General features: G+C 43.6%; 1 protein-coding gene across 3 annotated transcripts; it reads left to right on the top strand.

Annotated features, from left to right (window-relative positions):
• The first annotated feature begins 480 nt into the window (after nt 1-480).
• Nucleotides 481-19,927, top strand: PTP4A2 (protein tyrosine phosphatase 4A2). 3 transcript variants are annotated; one of them, XM_005529763.3, is made up of 6 exons: nt 484-609; nt 7,905-8,623; nt 10,828-10,920; nt 15,343-15,473; nt 17,519-17,593; nt 19,415-19,927. In XM_005529763.3, exons 2-6 carry the CDS (start codon nt 8,528-8,530, stop codon nt 19,521-19,523), a joined length of 504 nt encoding a protein of 167 aa, XP_005529820.1. In that variant the 5' UTR covers nt 484-609; nt 7,905-8,527; the 3' UTR covers nt 19,524-19,927. The 3 variants fall into 3 exon arrangements, with proteins under 3 accessions (XP_005529821.1, XP_005529820.1, XP_087923626.1); XM_088067500.1 differs by lacking the exon at nt 484-609 and adding an exon at nt 2,201-2,386; XM_005529764.3 differs by lacking the exon at nt 10,828-10,920 and having other exon boundaries at nt 481-609.
• The last annotated feature ends 1,031 nt before the right edge of the window (nt 19,928-20,958 follow it).

Genomic DNA, 20,958 nt, shown 5'->3' with positions numbered 1-20,958 from the left:
TTGCTATAAAGGAGCCGGATAAAGGGATGGAAGGAGCCGTTCTCCGCTGCATGGAGAGGGGGCACCTCTCACTAGAGCGGGTTGCTCAAGGTATTATCTAACCTGGCTTTGAACAATTCCAGGCTCGAGGCATTCCACAACCTATGCCAGTGCCTCGCCATGCTCACAGGAATTTTCTCCTAATACCTAACTTGTATTGTTCCTTGTCCTATCACTACAGCTCCTGACGAGGGATCCCTCTCCAGTTTCTCTGGAGACCACTCCAGACACCGCAAGGTGCTGCGAGGTCCTCACGCCGCCCTCCATTCCCGGCTCCCCCCCCGCTTCGCCTCGAATGGACGCGCCCAGCGCGCTGCCCCGGGGCGGGGGCGCGTGTGGGCGGACCGTACCACTGTGCCGGCCGTGGGTGTGAGGGGCGGGCCGTACCACGGGGCCGCGGGCGGCGGGGGGGGGCGCGGCCTGTGCGCGAGGAGCCGTGTGGCGGCGCGCGGGCTCTCGGTGTCTCCGGCCGGACCGGGCCCAGCGCAGCCCCAGCCCCGTCACGGGCCCCGCCGCCCGCCCGCGACCCCGCCCGACCCCGCCCGGCCCCCGGCCCGCTCAATGCCCAGGGTGAGGGGGCAACCGGGGGGCTTCGGGAGAACGGAGGGGACCACGGAAGGCTGGAGGCGCCGCCCCGGGAGCTGGGAAAGGGGGGGAATCCCTGGTGTTGCTTGGCGTGTTTGGAGGGGATTCCCCGCTCTGAGGGGGCCTCTCTGGTCTGGAGTCTCCTTAGGCCCTTTGTAGCTGGCTTTTGTGCTCTGGGGGACAGTTTGGGGGGGCCTTAGGGTTGCAGAAGGCTGAGGCGTTGATTTGGGGTGGGCTTGGGGGTCCAGGAGGCTCCCTCAGGGCTGAAGGGCTCGTTTGGAGGGGAATTTGGGGGTCCAGGAGGCTCCCTCAGGGCTGAAGGGCTCGTTTGGAGGGGAATTTGGGGGTCCAGGAGGCTCCCTCAGGGCTGAAGGGCTCGTTTGGAGGGGAATTTGGGGGTCCACGAGGCTGTGTCTGGGTCAGGGGGCTGGTTCGTGGAGTCTTTCCTGTTCTGGAAGAAACTCGCGGCTTGTGGGGTTTGTTTGGGGGGCCCTTCGAGGCTTTGAGTACGACGAGGAGGTTTGGGGGCAGCTCGTCACCTGTGGGGTCCCTCCTGTGCTTGGGGGGCTGCTTTGGGGGTCCCCTGTGCCTGTGAGGAGTCCCCAGGGGCTGCTTAGGGACTGTGGCTCTGATTTGCAGCTTTGGGGGGTCCCTTCTCCCTGCAGGGCTGGTTTGGGGGGTCCTTCCTCACCCGTGGAATGTGGGGGCCTCAGTGCCCACCTCCAGCCTTGTGTGGGTCCCCAAAGCCCCCCTTGCACCCCGTTGTGGGGGGAAGGAAAAGCAATTCCTGGGGGATTGAAACAGTGAAGGGGACAGGGAGGCTGCAGGAGGGTTGAATGTGGGGTTTGTGCCTGGTTTTGGGGGGCATTTCGAGCAGTGTTTTGAGGGGAGGGGTGTTACTGATTCCTGTGTGGATGGGGGGGGACAAGTTTGATAAAAGCTGTGTTTTTTTGGGGGTGGGAAAGGGAAGCCTCGGGGTGGTCAGTAAAGGGGCGAAGGGGTTTTTGTTTTGTGTGTGTGTTCAGAGGTGGAAAATGGAGGGGACAAAGCTGGGGGGTGACATTTCTCAGGCTGGAGGGGGGCAGATGGAGCAGGAAAGGAAGGGTGTCCAGGATGTGGTGGTTTTCCTGGGCTGGGAATGGGGGCAGGGCTGCGAACGCCGGGGCCGGTTTGTCTGGATAAAGGGCTACCCTGTGGGATTTGGGGCTGGAAAAGGGGGGAGCCGATGAATTCTGGGACAAGCAATGCCTCAGGAAAAGTCCTGGCGTGGCCCAGGGTGTTGCGAGTGACCTGCGGGAAGGTCTGAGTCAGGGAGGGGCGGATTTCTTGGGAATGTCGGCTCGCGGCGTGCTTTGGGTTGAGAAGCAGCTGAGCTTTGGGATTTTGGGGCTTTGGAGCACAGGTGAGGCTGTAAGGAAGTGCTGGAAGTGGCTTCCTTCAGTCGCATGATGGTTCCTGGGTGTGATTAGTCACGATCTGCATTTTCTCCCGGGGCAGTCTGTGCTCGCTGGTTTCGGGGCGAGGAGGAGGAGGAAGAAGGCAGAAATTTGGCTTTGAAAAGCTCCTGTATAAATGGAAACTCGCCTCGAAACTCCCTGAACAAACCAGGCAGGGTCTGACTCAGAACTGCAGTTAGGATTTAAAGGAGAGGAAAAAAATAAAAAAAAGAGAAACCCACCGGTAGCAGCAGCCAGAAAACTCTGTCTCCTTATGACTCAACACGTAGAAATACTTGGATTTAATCAACTCAGCTGGAGTTAAGGTAGGAGTGTGGATGTACAGCCAGGAATGTGGGTCTTAGGGTCTAGCTGTGATTTTTTTTTTTTAAAAAACACCTCATAAAACCTCAGTGAATTATTCCAGGTTGAATTCCCCACAGAGATCCATCCTCCTCTTCCACATTGCAGTGCTCAAACCTTTCCCTGTGTCAGGGCAGAGCCCAGGGTGCTTCCCTGGCTTCTGCCTGGACTTTGCCCCGCTCTGGAATTGCGGATCTGTTACCTGGGAGGCAGAGCCGTGTGATTCATGGAAAGGCACGCTCCAGGAGGGTGATCCACAGCTGGGAAAGGAGCTCTGGAGGTGCAGGGCCAGCAGGGAACTTCCTACAAGAGAGCCAGGGCGACAGGGAATGGCTTTGCACTGACAGGGAGTGGGTTTAGAGGTTGGGGGAAGAATTCCCTGCCAGGGTGATGAGGGGTTGAGGTTTCCCAGAGAAGCTGTGGCTGCCTCATCCCTGGAAGTGCCCAAGGCCAGACTGGAGCAACCTGGGATAGTGGGAGGTCTCCCTGCCCCTGGATGAGCTTTAATGTCCCTTCCCACCTGAACCATCCTGGGATTGCCGATGATCTTTGTAGGCTGTGTATTTTGGGAGGGGAAAACACGTTTTCAGTGAGGTTCCTGCACTGGCACAGAGCAGCTCGGTGCTGTTGGTGCCTCTGGATTACTTTGACAGCTGGAGATTTAGAACAGCTCTGTGTAAACATTGGAAATCAGCCCCGATGCCTTGGAGCTTGCTCTTTTTTGGGGCAGGTGAGCTGAGAGCTGGAGCAGCCTGGCACGTCTTAAATAAGGATTATAAAACCCCTTTAGAGTGGCTGTGAGCCGGGTATCATCTCACGGCTCGTTTTGCTGATTGTGCAGGGCTAAACGAGTCTGAGATCTTTCTCAGCTCTCAGACCTCTCCGGGTTGGCTCCATTCGGGTCACTGTTACTTGTAGCTTTTTTGTTGCCCCTTGTTTCTCTCTGTGCCCTGCTAAAAAGTTCAGCTCTTTGCTCTCACGCTGAAAACCGAGCTGTGCCCCGGAGAATGGGCTGGGGCTGAGAACAATTGGGACTTTGTGGCCGGGCAGTGACATTTATCAGTCAGCCCCAGGCTCAGCTGTCAGCCTGGCTTTAACTCCTCGGCTCCAAACTGAGGCGTTTACCCAGCCGAGGTGGATGGAAACTCAAATTAGGGAGATGAGCAAGGTGCAAGTGACTCAACGCTGCAGCTTCTGTGTTTTCTGTGTGATTTTTGAAGTTGCTTTTAAGTCCTGCTTGATTCGTTAATGGGGTTTGGGTGTTGGGTTTGATATTTGGGCTGAAAGTGTGAGAATATTTAGGCTGAGCTGTTGATCAGGCAGGGCCTTGCTTTCAAAGCCCAGCTTAGACAACTCAGTGTTCTGATTTTCAGGAAAGACCTATTGATGTCACAAACTTCTGAAAGTAATTTTTGATTTCACTTGAATACAATTCCATGGCTTAAACAGGATTGTAGCTCAATTTTCAATTTTTTTTTAATTTTTTTTTTTTTTCTTAGCAGGGCCTTTTGCTTCTGACTTCAAACACTTTTAGCAACTTCAACTTCAAAACACTTTTAGCAACTTCCAACTTTTTGGGCATGGAATGCAAATATCATTCAAACAAGTCCTCTAAAAACTTAAGTGATGGGTGGGGAAGGTGTTTTTTTAAAAATAATCCCAGTGTCAGAACAGCATTTTAACAGGGAAGAGCATAAAGCACCTTCCTGGCAGAATTCTGGCAGCGTCCAGCTGCCTCCAGGTGTTTCCAGGGTGATTTTCCCATCCATTCCAGCCCAATTTTGTGAGCTTTGCCTCAGGCCTGGCCTCCCCCCACCCCCGAGCAGGTGACAATTGTCACCATTTCCTGACGTGTCACTTGCCACTTCTTTCACGCCGAGAGAGTTTTTTGTTGCTGCTCCTCGGGCAGATCCATATCTGCCTGCCGAGGCTTTGGTGCGAGAGGAAGCGAGTGAGTCACCCCCAGAGCCTGTCAGCGAACTGGGAGGGACTGGGAGGGAACTGGGAGGGAACTGGGAAGGAGCTGCAGCCGCCCGCGGGGGTGGACAGGGTGGAACAGTGACATTTTTGGACCTCACCCCTCTCCGGGCACGTGTCAGTCTGAGCAAGCTTCCTTCAGAGAGGGTTTCCAAGGAGTTCATCCAAAACCGTTTCGTTCCAGGGTTTTTCTCCGTGATCTAGGAGAGGATATTTTAGAAAAGATCTTTTTTATGTTCTGGCTGATTTGTGGTTCAAGTTTGAGGGCTCGTTTTGGAGGTCTCTCACTTCTTTCGCTTGGAAAATGTTGCAGACTAAACGACTAAACATTTTGGCAGGGTAGGGATAGAGAGGGGTCACTCAGTGGGGAATTTTCAGGAAGGGGAAGTAAAACCTGGCGTGGGCAGGGTGGCAGGAAAAGCCAAAATCCTGATGGCAGCATGGAAATTTGCTGGGATCCACTTGTGGTGCTGACTTCACGTGTGGAAATGCGGGGATTTTATGGAAGAGGAAAATCCAGCGGCTCATGAGTTCAACATGGATTCTCCCTTAGAGGAAGAAAATTATTTGGGATTGCTCGAGGCCTTCCCAAGGATCCTTTTCATTCTGAGTAACAAATTAGCAGGGAGTGCTGTGCATCCTGTGCCCTGGGGCATTGGAAAGGGGATCCCGGTGACCTTTCCAGGGGGATCCGTGTTTTGCAATCCCTGGAAGCTGCAGCTGTTCCGAGCTGTTCTCACTCCCTCTCTCTCTCCGTGGAGCTCAGTTTTGGAGGAGCTGGTGGAACTGGGAACTCCTCACGGTGTCATTCCTTGTTTTTCCTTTACCCCTGGGCTCACTCCAGAGCTGCTGGCTCTGCTGGAATCTCCAAATTCAGGAGCTGGTGCCACAGCAGCCCCTGGAACTGGAGATTGTGGGTGTGCTGGATTTCACTCCCAGCCATCTCCAGGCCCTGTCAAGCCAGGAATTCATTTCCCTGATCCCTCCTGAGCAGTTGTTTCCTTGATTTCTTTGTGCTGGTTAATGACTGCCCTTTCCATAGGTTTGCAGCTTATTTTTGACCATTTGAGAAGAAATTAACCTTTCAAATTTGCTTCAGATCAGGCTGTGAGTGAGGAGAGCCCGATCCTGGTGGCATCTGTGTGTGTGTTCAGCTAAAACTTCCCAAAATCCCTCCCACCTGCACAGATAACATCTGGATTGACTGGGTAACATCTGGATCGATCACCATTCCCTGATAACACCACCAGGAGCTGCCTCCCAGGCACACCCTTGCAGCTCCAGGAATGTTTATTCCCAGCTGTTTGTCCTGCTGGGTCTCTGCTTTTCCTCCCTGGATGCTTCTGCTCCCTTTTGCAGCCCAACCTTGTCATTTTTTGGTTCCTTTCCATGCCTTATCTCACTTTCTGACTAGGAAATCTGAAGCTTAATTGGCTGAAAAACGATTCCTTGTTTCCTGCTGCCCACAGACCTGGTTACAATTTATTCTCACCGGTTCTCTTGGGGTTTTGAAGAGCAAATTTACTTGGTAACACGGGGAGAGAGAATTTTTAAAATATTTACTTGGAAAAATCAGAATTTGTAGACAAGAAATTTTAATTTTCTTAATTAAAAGCCTGATTTTACTTTTTCAACTTCATATCTCTCAGTAACCCAAACTTTTAAAATTAACCTTGTGTGCTACATCAACTCCTTATCCTGCTGGAAATAACTTTTTTCAAGCTTAAATACAGTGCTTTACATTTTTAATCACTCCTGAGCTAGGAGCTAATTAAATGCTTCAGGAATATTCCTTTGGGAAGGGGAGCTGGTGTCATTCCTATTTTTCAGAGGAGCTGGTTTTGCCACTCTCAGGACACGTGGAAATGAAATATTCCACTTCTTAATCACTTGGTAAATTGTTTGTACAAGTGCCTTTTAAAATAATTGGGGTGAAATTCCCTCTTTGATTTGAAGAGTATCCAAAATGACCCTGATTTGATACAACTGCCAGGGCAAAAATAGCTCTGGATGAGGCTCTTCCAACCAAAATCTGGTGCTGAAAAGAAAATCTAGGAATGGAGATTTTTCCTTTTTCCTCATTTTACCATTAAATTATTTATAAAAACATTTTTATTATCCTTAATTAAGTTCTAATTGGGCTTTCACCTCTTAATTTTCTATGATCTGTGAGAGAGTGAATTGATAAATGTAAGGACTTGAGTCTGAAGTGTTTAGAGGGGACTCTTCCATCCTGTGGTTAAAATATTCCAGGATTCATGATGGAAATTTGTATTTCAGTCACTCAGAGCTGAAGCTGCGTCAAGGTCGGGGGAGGTGATTGAAAACAGCTTTTCCCTTGCCTCTGGCAAGCTAATTAATATCATTTTTGGCACTGAAAGCTGTACTTTAAGGGAATAATTGCTGTTCTTTGGGTGATTTTTGACTCGATGGCAGTGAAAAAGGTAATTTTGTGGTGCTTAATTTGCCTATTTGAAAGCGAGGGTCTCATTAAACACCGGGCACTCCACGAGTTTGGGATGGGAGCTCCATGGGAGTGTGTTTTTTCCCTAATAATTATCCTCACTCGAGTGTGCCACATTGACCTTTCCACTCCAGCTGCAGGTTTGTGACTTCTGCCTTCAGGCTGGGATTTTACCCATCTGATTTCAACCTTTTTTTTTTCCCCCCCTCCTCAAAAAAAAAGAAACATCAGCAGCGATTTCTTGGCTTGGTTATTTTTAAAAGCTCTGAAAAAATGTGTTGATAATTTAAATATTTCTGTCCTGAGTTGAGGTAGTTTGGGATAACTCCCATTATCATGCTCCTAAATTTCATGGCTTCGCTCCATTCTTTATTGCTGAAATTTTGTATTTTGAATTTTGGCTCTTCAAACTGAAAGCTGTGGCTTCCTTTAAAGCCCAGGCCTGTAAATAGAGATAAGGCTGTGAGTAACACAAAATTATTATGGTTATAACTGGAATAATTGAGAATAACTAAAAGTTATTGCTGCTAAATGACCATTTGGCCATCACTTTGATAGATTTCTGGGGGATATTTCGAGTTGGGTGAAATTTATCTGCTTGTAAGAGCTCAAATACATGAAAAATTGATTATATTATATTATTTTATTTATTATACTCTTACTACTTCTCCTGCTGCTGGTTTTGTTCAGAAAATAGAGCTGCAGCAGTGCTATTTTTTATATATTTGGGATTAATCCAAGCAGGTGGGGCTGTGCCCATGACATTTCCAAGTGTGTGCTTGGCTTTGTGCTGTTTTCTGTTATTCCAGGACACCTCTCTGGGGAAGGGAACACAGAATTCCTTGTTCTTGGTGGCTCCGTGAGCAGGAATTACCCCAAATCCAGAGAGAAAATTCACCATATTTGTGATTGGGGCTATCAGGACTTTGATTTATTTGGTGTTTTTTTCAGTGTTTGTCTTAAATTGAGTTTCTCTGTGGGAGGTCAGTGATGGGAGCAGCATCCATCAACGCTTTTCCCGCTGTTTTTCCCTGTTCCAGGTGTTCTGTTGGAGGATACTTGGCACATTTATGGCGATTCTGAGCGTCAGGGCAGACTTCTGCCAGGCCCAGCACAGCACCCTGGCTGCCAAGTGAGCTCAGGGGGCTCCCCACGTGTGTGCGTGCCACAATTCCCTTTTGGCCTTCAAGACTCCGGGAACGCGGCTCAGATTTATGGGATATCTCCTGCCCCCTTGGAAGCAGATTCCTGTCACTGACTCTGGCAGAACTCAGCGCCAGGAAAACCAAGTGGAGACAAAGCCCTGCCCTTACTCCTCACCAGTGCCTCGATGTAGAACAGGCTGCCTAGCCTCACGTGCAGTGGGAATTTCGGGAGTCTGAAGGATAACACCCCGCCAGCAATTGAGGATTCTGAAGCAAACCTGCTTTTTCGAGAAGCAAAACCCCTGAGGAACAAACCCATCAAAGCAAGCTCTGATCAATCCCAGGCATATTAGTGGTCTTTTTGATGTTTTCTGCTGTGAAGTGTTTCCAAGGTCATTGATTTTTATTTTTTTCCCCCCCCTTTTTATTTTGATTTTTCTTTTTTTTTTTTTCTTTTTTTTTTCTTTTTTCCTTTTTTTTTTTTATCTTTGTCCCCCTCACACATTTTCTTGGCCATTATGAACCGTCCAGCCCCTGTGGAAATTACTTATGAGAATCTACGTTTCCTGATCACTCACAACCCAACCAATGCAACCCTCAGCAAGTTCATCGAGGTAAGGAGTTAAAAAAAAATTCCCAAATTCCTCAAAATTCCTGTCCAGGAATTTGCTGACCAGTCCTTCCTCACCTCTGGTGCTCTTTGCCTGTTACCTGAAATTTAATTTTTTTTTTTGTCTTTATTTTTCACATTCTTTTCACAGTATGAGAATCCCTGCTGGGTTTTTTTTTCTGAATTCCTGCATTTCTTGGCTTGGATGAACTTCAATTTCGGGATACAAACACCCCCCCACCCCTTGCCATCAAGGGACAAGAGTAATGGGTCCAAAAAAATTCCCTAATTCCTCAAAATTCCTGTCCAGGAGTTTGTTGACCAGTCAGTCCTTCCTCACCTCTTTGCCTGTTACCTGAAATTTCAGGGTTTGTTTTGTCTTTATTATTCACCTTCTCCTCACAGTGTGAGAATTCACTGGTGTTTTTTTTCCTGAATTCCTACATTTCTTGGCATGGACGAGCTTCAATTTTTGGGATACAAACACACCCTGCCCCTTGCCATCAAGGCATCCTTGGACAAGATAATAGGTTCAAACAGAAAAATGGGAAATTTAGGTTAAAAATACAGTCAATTCCTCCCTGTGAGGGGCTGGGATGGAATTCCCAGAGAAGCTGTGGCTGCCTCTGGATCCCTGGAAGTGTCCAAGGCCAGGTTGGTGTCCTTAACCAGAGGAGTGGGCTTTGAGTTCCCTTCCCACCCAAACCATTCCGTGGTTCTGGTGTTCTTTGGGATATTTTGTGACTCTAAATGTTCTTTCTTCATTAAGTAACGCACTGTTTTTAATAAATCAACCATTGCTCAGCTGCTGCTTTTCAAGAGGCAGTTAAGAATTGGAACTGAGCTTTCTCCTCCCTCAGAAAATGAAATACAAGACTCAAAGTGAAGTTTTACGTTTACAGGATGAGTTATCTCACTCCTGTGTCCATCCCAGAGCTGTCAGGGATTTCAGGTGCCAGAACTGATCCATGAAAAGTGGCGTCTGCTGGGCCACCTTCTGTCTGACACAGCAACATCTTAAATGCAGCAAAATTCAATTTTCTGGGCGAGTGGCAGATGGGCTCAGCAGAGGAGCAGCAGCAGCAGCACAGTGGATTTCACATCTTTGTGCCCTTCTGGCTTCTCTCAAGAGGGTTTTTATCTGCTGTGTGCAGGTTTTGGTCGTTCCAGAGGGATCCTGTCACCTCACACTGGTGTCTGAGTGTCCCCTTGCATGGAGCTGCTTAGATCTCACTGCTCCATTTTCCCTCACAGCCACATCCTTTTGTTTTTATTTCCCCCCTCCCCAGTTATTGAGAATTTTCTCCCTTTCTCAGGACTCTCTCTGCAATAGATATTCCTGCTGACTGTGAGGTGCAGCCCCAAACAGCAGATGAAATGCTGGTTTCTATTTTTTTTATATATTTGGGATTAATCCAAGCAGGTGGGGCTGTGCCCATGACATTTCCAAGTGTGTGCTTGGCTTTGTGCTGTTGTGCTGTTATTCCAGGACACCTCTCTGGGGAAGGGAACACAGAATTCCTTGTTCTTGGTGGCTCTGTGAGCAGGAATTACCCCAAATCCAGAGAAAATTCACCATATTTGTGATTAGGGCTATCAGGACTTTGATTTATTTGGTGTTTTTTTCAGTGTTTGTCTTAAATTGAGTTTCTCTGTGGGAGGTCAGTGATGGGAGCAGCATCCATCAACGCTTTTCCCGCTGTTTTTCCCTGTTCCAGGTGTTCTGTTGGAGGATACTTGGCACATTTATGGCGATTCTGAGCGTCAGGGCAGAGCTCAGAGTGAACTGGAGCAGCTTTTGTTTGATCCACTGATTCTTTATCTGGCACCAAGTGCTACTTATAGTGCATTACCAGGAAGCTGGAGCACGATGGGGTGTGTGTTCTGCTCCTCCCTGCCTCTAAATGTCAACACTGGCTGAAGCAAACAGTCCCAGGCTTCTATTTAAAGAGGAGAAGAAGCTGCATGGAGGATATAAGCAGCTATTTTAACTTTACTTCTATAATTGCAATTTTTTTTTTTTTTCCTCCTCAGAGATGTTTCTCTTTTGTCCTGTTGCTTGTAACTTTTCCTCACGAATTTTATCCCTTGCTCCTTCCTTGGGCAGTCACCTCGGTGCCCTGAAACTGTGGAAAATGTTGAGTTTCATAGCTGATAAAAAGAGATTTGTCATTCATCAGTGCTCAGGTGTTTTCCTTTCTCTTCAAGGAGCTGAAGAAGTACGGGGTGACAACCTTGGTGCGAGTTTGTGATGCCACTTATGATCAAGCTCCAATCGAGAAAGAGGGAATCCAAGTTCTAGTGAGTTGCCTTTAAAACTGGCTAAAAATGTGAAATTTTTGTGTCTAGAAGTTGTGGGGATCTCTTCATACTTGGGGTTTGTCCAGCTTGGCCAGAAGTCAATTTAGCACCAGGTAAAGGTGGGTTTGAGAAGCTGATTTTTTGAATTTTTTTTGGTGTGGTTTTGGATTTGTTGAGATATTTTGTTTGCTTTTTAGTGATTATTTTGGTAATATCTGGTGCTCAGCCCTGTGGTTGAAGCCTGGTTTGATCCCTGTCTCTGGCCCACAGCGTTTTTTGGCTTTGCTGTTGGTTTTCTCAGGATGTGGATAAAATTCCCTTGTTATGACAGAAAGTGCCACTTTTGAGCCTGTAGGTGACACATTGCCACAGATTTCTGTGGAATGGCTGTGGCAGGAGAGAATCCTGGAATCCTGGAATGTTTTGGGTTGGAAGGGACCTTAAAGCTCCTCCATGCCATGGACAGGGACACTTCCACTCTCCCAGATTGCTCCAACCTGGCCTTGGACACTCCTGGGGCAGCCACAGCTTCTCTGGGAAGTCCATCCCAACCCTTCTCTACCCTCAGAGGGAAGAATTCCTCCCAAAATCCCATCCAGCCCTGCCCTCCTGACCTCTGAGTGGAGCTTCCCAGTTGAGCAGGTGGAATTCCTGCCCTGCTTACTCATGGCTGCGGTTGTGCAATGGTGTCTGACTGTTTCAGGGAGGTTTTTTTAAGAGGTGTGTGCTCACCCCGAGCTTCCAGGCAGTGTTTTTCCAGGCAATACTTGGGAATTATTAGAATGTGCCTGATACAATCAGTTTATTTTGCTGGAATGAGTAACACCCCAGTGTTGTGAGGGCAGAAATTGCACCTCAGCCTTCCTGCAGCTCTCCTGATTTTCGTGGCTCAGCTGTTGGAAAACTCCTGCAGTTTTCCATGAGGAGAAAAAAAACTTATCCTGGCATATCAGTGAAAATTCCACGTCCAGGTCACTCAGGTTTCTTGGCTTCCAGCCCTGCAGAGCTTTTATTCCAGTTCCAGGCAGCCACGTGGGCCTCGGTGTTGTTGGAAAAGTCCCTCCTTGCAGGGCTGCCCTCTGGAATTGTGTTTTCCCTCTTTCCAGAGCTGGGATTTGGACACACCTCTCCCCAGGACACTCCTCAGGCTGCCAGAGGCTGGAAGGATTAAATTTGTGCTGTGGAATCCCTCTGAGCCCTGAGTTAAGCTGGGGCTTGGGAGAGAATTCCTGTGCCAGAGGGGAGATTCTTCCCAGGGCAGATTCCCAGCTGGGATGGAATTCCCACCTTTTCCAGGCCCTGGGGCAGCTGCAGGAGCTGGGCAGTGCTCTGGAGCCCGTGTTTCTAAAATAATTCAGGCTTTTGGTTCTCTGGAAGCTTTAAAACCTCGTTTTTGAACCGAAAGCTGCTCTTTGAGGAAGCTTTGCTAAAAAAAACCTGGAAATGGGGTTTCCTGCAGCTCTGCCTTGGTGTGGAACCTCTCACTTTGAGCAGAATTTCCTGTTTGAGATCTGTCCTCAGCCTGAAAAGCCTCAGGACACTGCTCCAGGAGGGGGATAAATCCAGCTCTTCTTCCCTGTGAGTTCCTGCTTTTTTTCCAGGCAGAGTCCTGTTGCTGCTCTGAAACGGGATTGAGTTACCTCTGGCTGAGAAAATAACACCTCACTATTTAAAGCTAATATTTGCCTGTAAAAAAAAATACCATTTGAGATTAAAAACACAGCCTGGGGGGAGATCAGTGCCTCTTTTAGCAATATGTAATGTCTATTTTAGCACTGCTGAGGTCAAAAATGTGGTGAAACCCCTGAAAATGGGAGTGTTTTGGCAAACCTGGTCATGGGTCATGGCAGCTCCAGAGCTTTTTTTATTTTCCAGAGTGAGAAAATAAGGAATGAGCTGTTCCCTAGGTGCTGGAATACTATTCCCTGCACGTGTTTGTCAGCAGGGGTAGGATTCGGGAGCTGGAGATGTATTTAATTCCAGTTCAGGGCTCAGAACACAAATGTGACGTCAGGAAAACCAGGAGGGGTTTTATTCCTGAGAGGATTTTTTGTGCTTTTCGGCAGCCTGAGGAGCTGTGGTGGCTTTGTTCATCTTCAGGATCCAAGGGATATTTTCTTGTTCTCCTTCTCTCACTCCTTGATTTATTGGATCAGATTTTTTTACCCTGTGTGCCCCCCAAGAGCATGGAGAATGCCACAGGAAGGTGGGAATTCCTTGCTGTGGGATTTCAGGGTGGAAGTGGAAGCTGTGGGCTCACCCTGCACAGATCCAGGCAGCTTTGGGAGTTCCTAATTTCAGTATTTTTGGAGAAAAAGTTCTTTATCACCTCAAAGTTCTGTCACTTCTTCACCACCTGCTCGTTGCCATTCCAAAAAAAGGGAAAAGAGGATAAATCCCTTTCCTTTCCTGCCTCTCCCCCTTTGTACAATCCTGGTTATTAATCACTATTTTCATTGTGCAGAATTTGCTTTTGTGTCCTGTCCAACAGCAATCCAGACGTGGCAGAATTCAGAATAAGGAAAAAAAAAAATCCTTCAAAACTTTGCTGCCTTTCCAGCATTAATCTTGTTCCTGTGTTCTGTTAGTGCTGAGATGCTCTGGGATCAGCTGAGATTGATTCAGGCCAGCCCAGGAATTGTGTGAATATGAAGGAAAAGCTTTAATTTCAATTAAACACAGAAATCCTCTTTTAAAAGCAACATCCTGCAGTCTGTACCTCTCTTCCTGGGACAGGGGGTGCCACAGATCTAAAATAACCCAGTGGGATTGAGTGGAAAATCCCATAAAAACCTTTTATTACAAAGAACAAATTTTGATTCGTGATCCTGTGGCCTTTTCCTTCGCTGTGCTGTCCCAGATACTTTTAATTTTCCAAGCACTTTTACAAAGGACTTCTCTGCACTCTTCAGGCTGGGTGAATTAATCCCATATAAAATTATTTCAGTGTTTTGAGGTTTTATTGGTCTCAGGCTCAGCTCCCACCTTGCAGAACATTTCTGAGCTGTGTTTGCTCTTCAGGAAGTGTTGAAGTGCATCTCAAAATGAGAACTCTGGTGGTTTTCAGCTGTTCCTGTGTGCTGCTTTGGGGTTTCAGAGGATATTACTTCATCAGAACCTGTTCTTAAAGTGCTTTTTGTGCCTGATGAGGGGAGAGGGCTCTTTTTAAAGCAATTTCTTTCCATTTTCAGAGTTTGTGGAATAATGCAGGACTCTGCCGTGAGTTTTGCTGCTAAAATACATCACAATCATCTAAAGAAAATTGCTAAATAACTCTACAGAATACTATTTTTTTCCCCTTTACATCCTTTCTCCAGCACTCCCCACGTCCAAGAAAATTATAAATTGTGAGATGTTGTGCTTGGGCCTGAAAGGAAAGACGTGGAGCACAAATTCCAGGAGAGTTGTGTGTCCTCAGGAAAAATGAAATATGGGAAGCTGCTTCCTTGGCATTTTTGATTATTGATATTAAATGTGGCCTGGATTTAATGGTGATGCCCCTTCAACAGCAAAATACGTGACTTTTTGCCATTATTTGAGCACCTTTCTGCTGGTTTTTGTTTTTATTTTCAAATTAGAAACACTCAGGTGATTGGTAACTCCCTGAATTCTGGGCTATTATAATAATATATTATAATATATTTATTATCAAGAAATATATATCTAGTATATATATATTATATTATAATAATAAGCAATAAGGATAGTAATAATAGGAATTCAGGGAGTTACCAATCACCTGGGTGTTTCTAATTTGAAAATAAAAAAACAAAAACCAGCAGAAAGGTGCTCAAATAATGGCAAAAAGTCACGTATTTTGCTGTTGAAGGGGCATCACCATTAAATTGATTTATATTATATTGTATTGTATTATATTATATATAAGGATAGTAATAATAAGTATATATATACTATATGTAATATATATATAATATCAAATAATAATATCAATATATTATAATTATATTGTAATAATAGGAAGAGCTGCTCCGTTGGAATTTGGAATTTTTGGGAACAGCTTCATCTCCTCAGAGCCTGAATCACAAATAGGATTTTAAAAGGATGCCACAGCCACCAGCAGAACTCTGCAGAGTTCTTCTCTCTCCTGTGTTTATTTGAAAATACCTATTGATTTTCACATCTTTTTTTAATAAAATGGGATTTCAAGGGCAGGGATTTTTCTAAAAAACCCTTTATTGCAGAGGAGTTCACATGGGGCTTCACTGCAAAGTGCAATTAAATGGTTGTTAAACATTTAATGTTGCATTATATCGACCTGCAAACTCCTGTGCCACCAGAGAAAGAAAAAAAAAAAAAACCCAGAACTGTGTTTATTATACCTTTTTTATTTTTTTACTAAATCCCAGCGTTTTTCTCTCGCTGCTGGAGGTTGTGGATTTCATGGAATTTTTTCCCCCCCAGGACTGGCCGTTTGATGATGGAGCACCACCCCCCAGTCAGATCGTGGAGGACTGGCTGAACCTTTTGAAAACCAAATTTCGGGAGGAGCCTGGATGCTGCGTGGCTGTTCACTGTGTGGCAGGACTGGGAAGGTCAGTGCCCTGCTCCCCTGCCTTTAAAATGCATTGAAATTTCATTTCATTTGTCAGGAAGGTGTTGAACAAACCCCAGTTTCTCTGTTTTCTCCCAAATCATTTAAACCAGCAACCTCAAATTTGTGTCATGAAAGCAGCAGGGTGCTTAAAAATGTAAGCACAATATAAGCAATAAATATAAAATAAATAGAAGAAAATATATATATAAATTAAAAAAAAAATAAAATAAAATATAGCACATATATAACAATAAAATAAAAATAAAAAATAAAATATATATAAATAAACTAATAAAAATAATAAAAATAAAATATAGCACATATATAACAATAAAATAAAAATAAATAAAATAAAAATATATAAATAAAATAATAAAAATAAAATATAACATAAATATATAACAATAAAATAATAATAAATATAATAAAATATAACAATATAATAAAATACAACAATATAAGCAGTGCAGCTTAAAAATATTGAGTAATTTCATAATTGATCAAAAACCTTGGAGAAATGGCTCAGGACACTTGAGTCAGTCATGAATTCATTAATTTAAAAGTATTGTGGATTCATTAATTTAAAAGTGCTGTGAAATCACTAATTTAAAGGTGTTGTGAATTGATCAATTTAAAAATACTACGAATTCATTAATTTAAAAGCATTTTTTGTGCTAAAACAATAAACCTTTCTGTGCTACTTCACACTAATATAATACATTTTTATTGTAGGGTTTTTTTTATATATTTCCTTTTGTTTTTCCACTGATTAAACTATTTGTGGAAATGAAAAAAAAAGGCCATTTAGGAGCACTGCTTTAATTACTTTTCTTCCTCTCAAGTGGCTCCAGTTTGGAGAAGTGAGCCTGGAGCTTCTTCCTCACAACTTCCAGCTTTGGAAAAATAAAAAAAATGCTGCGATTCCCAAATGGAATCCCTGGATGTTGTGATTATCTTGTGGGCTTGGAAAAAAATGGAATTTAGATGTTAATGTTGTTCCAGTTGCCATGGGATGTTAATATTTAAGGAAAACAAAGATTAAAGAGTGTGGATGCATCAATTGTTAAATTTCCACCTCTGGAAGAAGAGAGAGGAGGAGATGAGGAGCCAGAGGGAGAAATGGCCAATATTTCCTGGCACAGGAGCCATTTTCATTTGTTTTTCCATTTGGGCTCTATTTTTATCCAAGGAACATCTTCAGGACTTCCCCACGTGTGGCTTGGGTGGTTCTCTAGAAAAGAAATTATTCTATATTGGAAAAAAAAAAAATATAGAATTATTCTATATTTTTCTTTTAGAATATTTTCTAAAAGAAAATATTCTAAAAGAAAATATTCTATATTATTTTATTCGATATTTTATTCCATATTATCCCAGTGACCTTTGGAGTTTCAAATTCACTCTTGGAGAGTCAATAATTGTATTTATGCAGGTGCAGGGTGATGGTGGTAGGAGTTATTCCTCCTGAATTTTCTTATTTTATCCACAGGGGTTGTCCAATTCCTGGCACCTCTTTAATCCTTCTTTACACCCTTAGAGATGCCTGTGGGGTGGAGAAAAATGAATGTATTCTGGGATTCCTGCTTGTTAAAACCCCATTTTTTTACCCTTAACTCACTTCCAAAATGAAGATCCCAAAGCAGAAAATTCTCCTTATCCCTGTTCCTTTACAGAATTACTTAAAGAAAAATATATAAATATCTATAAAGCCATAGCTCTGTGTCTGCACAGCTCAATCCACACTCAAGAGCGTTCAAGAGGTGTTAAAAACCAGAAAATTAGGTTAAAGTGAGATAAAAAAACCCCATAAAAATCCAGAATTATTATCATACCCCAACCACTAAAGAGCTGCTATTGATTTTTATTTCCTTTGGAAGCGGAATCCCTCACAAAAAAGTCATTTTACATCAAGCAGAACACCTTTCCGTAGGGAAAGAAAAAAACCCTTCAAGCTGCTTGTTTGCAAGAGGAATTTGATGAATTTTGAAGGGTTCAATTTATTATTTCTGTGGATCTTCCTTAAATATTGATTTTTTCCTGCAGGGCTCCCGTTCTGGTTGCACTCGCTCTCATTGAATGTGGAATGAAGTATGAGGATGCAGTTCAGTTTATAAGGCAGTAAGTAAAAATTAACTTATTTTTTAACTTTTTAACTTTAATTCCCCTGGTTTTTGACCGGCCTGAGCCTCTTAAGGAAGAGATTTGGTGGTTTTTCTAAGAGTTTTATCCTAAATTAAATAATATCTCATTAAAATCTGGGTTTAAATGTGAAGAAAAGGCTCAAAAATTCTGATTTTTGTGAGGTGAAAAGGTCTGGGCCAGGACTGTAATTATGGCTCGTCATTAATAAGGATTAACAGGTGATCTCTCTTTAAATCTGGGTATAAATGAGAAGAAAAAGCTCAAATATTTTGAATTTTGTGAGGTAAAAGTGTCAAGGATAGAGCTGTAAAAGTTGTGCTAATTAATGAGAATAAGTGATTTCTCTATTCAAAATCTGGGTTTAAATGTAAAGCAAAGCCTCAAAAATTTTGATTTTTGCGAGGTAAAAGTGTCAAGGATGGTGCTTTGAAAACTGTGCTAATTAATGAGGATTATGAGGTGATCTTAAAAATCTGGCTTAAAATGTAAAGTAAAGCCTCAAAGATTTTGATTTTTGTGAGGTAAAAATGTCTAGGCCTGGACTATAAAAATTGCTGTTAATTAATGAGGATTAATAAGCGATTTCTCTATTCAAAATCTGGCTTTAAATGTAAAGCAAAGCCTCAATATTTTGATTTTTGTGAGGTAAAAGTGTCAAGGATGGGGCTGTAAAAATTGTGCTAATTAATGAGGATTAACAGGTGATCACTCCTAAAAAATCTGGGGTTATATGTTAAGAAAAACCTCAAATATTTCGATTTTTGTGAGGTAAAAATGTCTAGGCTGGGACTATAAAAATTGCTGATAATTAATGAGGATTAATAAGCGATTTCTCTATCCAAAATCTGGGTTTAAATGTAAAGCAAAGCCTCAAAAATTTTGATTTTTGTGAGGTAAAAGTTGCTGCTAACTAATGAGGATTAACAGGTGATCTCTCCTAAAAAATCTGGGGTTATGTGTTAAGAAAAACCTCAAATATTTTGATTTTTGTGAGGTAAAAATGTCAAGGATGGTGCTTTGAAAACTGTGCTAATTAATGAGGATTATGAGGTGATCTCCTTAAAAATCTGGCTTAAAATGTAAAGTAAAACCTCAAATATTTTGATTTTTGTGAGGTAAAAATGTCTAGGCCGGGACTATAAAAATTGCTGTTAATTAATGAGGATTAACAGGTGATCACTCCTAAAAAATCTGGGGTTAAGTGTTAAGAAAAACCTTAAATATTTTGATTTTTGTGAGGTAAAAATGTCAAGGATCCAACTATAAAAATTACTTTAAATTAATAAAAATTAAATTCTGCTGAGGCTGAGCCAACAAATGGAGGAGCTCAGCACTCCCAGGGGAATTTTGGGGAGCAAAATCTCAGGAATAATAAATCCAGTGACAACTCCCCTGGAAATGAAGCTCAGCAGGTGAGATTTGTGTGGAGGGAGCTTTGCCACGAAGCAATTCCAGCTTTTTGTATCTTCCCAGGGTTTCCAGTTATCCTTGGATTGCTGGAAAAAACAGATTTTCCTGCCTTTTTTTGAAATTCCTTTTTTTTTTTTTTTTATTTGGGCCATTTTTATCTCTTTGTCTTTTGGTGACCTTGATATCTCCCACTCCACAAAATAAAAAACCCAATATTTGGGATATTTCCCTGAAATATTGTGCTTTATCCTCCCGTGGGACACGAATTCCCGCCAAAATTCTGCTTTTTAGCGCTTAAAAACTCATTAAAACACCAATTAATCTGCCTGAAGCGAGCAAAAGGGTGCTTTTGCCACTGATATCCACCTTCCTTGTGTCTTTTTTTAGGAAAAGGAGGGGAGCTTTCAATTCCAAACAGCTGCTTTATCTGGAGAAATACCGGCCCAAGATGCGATTACGCTTCAAAGACGCCAACGGTCACTGCTGTGTTCAATAAATAAACACACACAAAACAAAAAGTTATCTCAAAAGGAAGGCAGAAGTGAGCAGGGGGCTCTTCTATGGACTCTTGGCACCTGGAAATGTGAATCTGGAATGGAAAAAAAAAAAAAAGAAAAAAAAAAAAATAAGTCATCAAATTAGTGGTGGAGTCAGCGTTCCTCAACCTCTGTCCTTAAAAAAAAAATATTAAATAAAAGGGTGATGATGATTGAGAGAGAAAAAAAACCCCAAAATTAAAAAATATATAATAATAATAATAATAAAACCCAATTAAGAGAAACATTTCAGTGAAGGATTGTTTTCTCCTTAAAGCTGCAAGGAGAAAAGCAGTTTCTGAAACCTTCTGTATTTTTAACTTTTTAAGAAAAGAAATAAAGTCAACTTTATGTCTAAGGAAAAGGAGCAGAGCATTGCCTTGTGCAGAAAGGATTTTCTGGAGGTGAGGGAAGCACCCCCAGGCAGGGATGTGAATTCCTTTTTTAAATCTTTAAAAAAAAAAAAAGGGAATTTTTAACCTGGCAGGGGCACGAGGAGGAGCTGGCTGGGAGCAGCCTGACATCCCTAAACCCCTTTTTGGGCACATCCCAGGGATTGGGGGATGTTTTCCATGGAATTCTGACTCCTGGGGGGCTTGGACAGGAACCTCACTGCTGGAACCCTCTGGTGAATGTGTTTTTGGGAGTGTGAGTGATTCTCTGTGTGTGTCAGTCTGATTTTTCCCAAAGAGTTTGGCTGAAATGTTAATTTTAGACAGAAAATCCATCCTGGCACACAAGACCGATACTCCAAAGTGTCCTGAGTGAGCAAGGGGCGATTCAGACAAGGATTTAAAATTAATTTCTCTGTCACAAAGCTGGAAAAGGCTTTATTTTTTATTTTTTATTTTTTTTTCTGCTGTCCCCTTTCCCTGCCTTTCTGAGCACAAGAAATTGGGATTTTGGGGGAGGGCCTCACTTGGTATGAGAGGGAATTTTCTCTGCTAAACCTCTGATTGCCTTCTTCTTTTTTATTTGGCTTTTTGGGATGGAGAATCTTTAATCCCACCCCAAAATCCAGGCACCCTTCATCAGCAAACCCAAAAAACTTGGATTTTCTGGGGCTGCCAGTGAACAAATCAAGAGATTTTTAGGAGCAATTTTGGCCAGGCTGCTTCTACCAAACACTTTTGTAGTGCCCTGCCAGAGGGGTGACGTTGTGCACCTTCTCCTGGATATTTTTCCATGATATCCATTATTTTTTTCCACATTATCCAGCCTTGGAAGGGTTTGGAACCCATGCAGGAGCCTTTAGAGAACACAGGGAAGGAATTTTAGGAATCCCAAGCCTTGGGGGAGATTTTATAATCTAATTTAACTAGAAAATGTTGGTACTTGTCAAGCCCCTCGGGCGTGTCCCTGCCTCCAGCTGTGTGCGCTTGTGCTGAATTCCCT

This window comes from Pseudopodoces humilis, chromosome 27 (genome assembly GCF_049639895.1).
Source record: "Pseudopodoces humilis isolate 2021_Gansu_Grassland_sample_001 chromosome 27, ASM4963989v1, whole genome shotgun sequence".
NCBI classification, from domain to species: domain Eukaryota; kingdom Metazoa; phylum Chordata; class Aves; order Passeriformes; family Paridae; genus Pseudopodoces; species Pseudopodoces humilis.
Note: the sequence above shows the minus strand (reverse complement) of the source record. Positions and strands in the feature narration are given on the sequence as shown.

What these genes read in the sequence shown, in the direction of transcription:
- PTP4A2 (XM_005529763.3), top strand. Translation starts at nt 8,528, where the DNA reads ATGAACCGTCCAGCCCCTGTGGAAATTACTTATGAGAATCTACGTTTC. An exon ending in AAGAGGGAATCCAAGTTCTA is followed by an intron (nt 10,921 to 15,342) that starts GTGAGTTGCCTT and finishes TTTCCCCCCCAG; the next exon opens with GACTGGCCGTTTGATGATGG. An exon ending in GCAGTTCAGTTTATAAGGCA is followed by an intron (nt 17,594 to 19,414) that starts GTAAGTAAAAAT and finishes GTCTTTTTTTAG; the next exon opens with GAAAAGGAGGGGAGCTTTCA.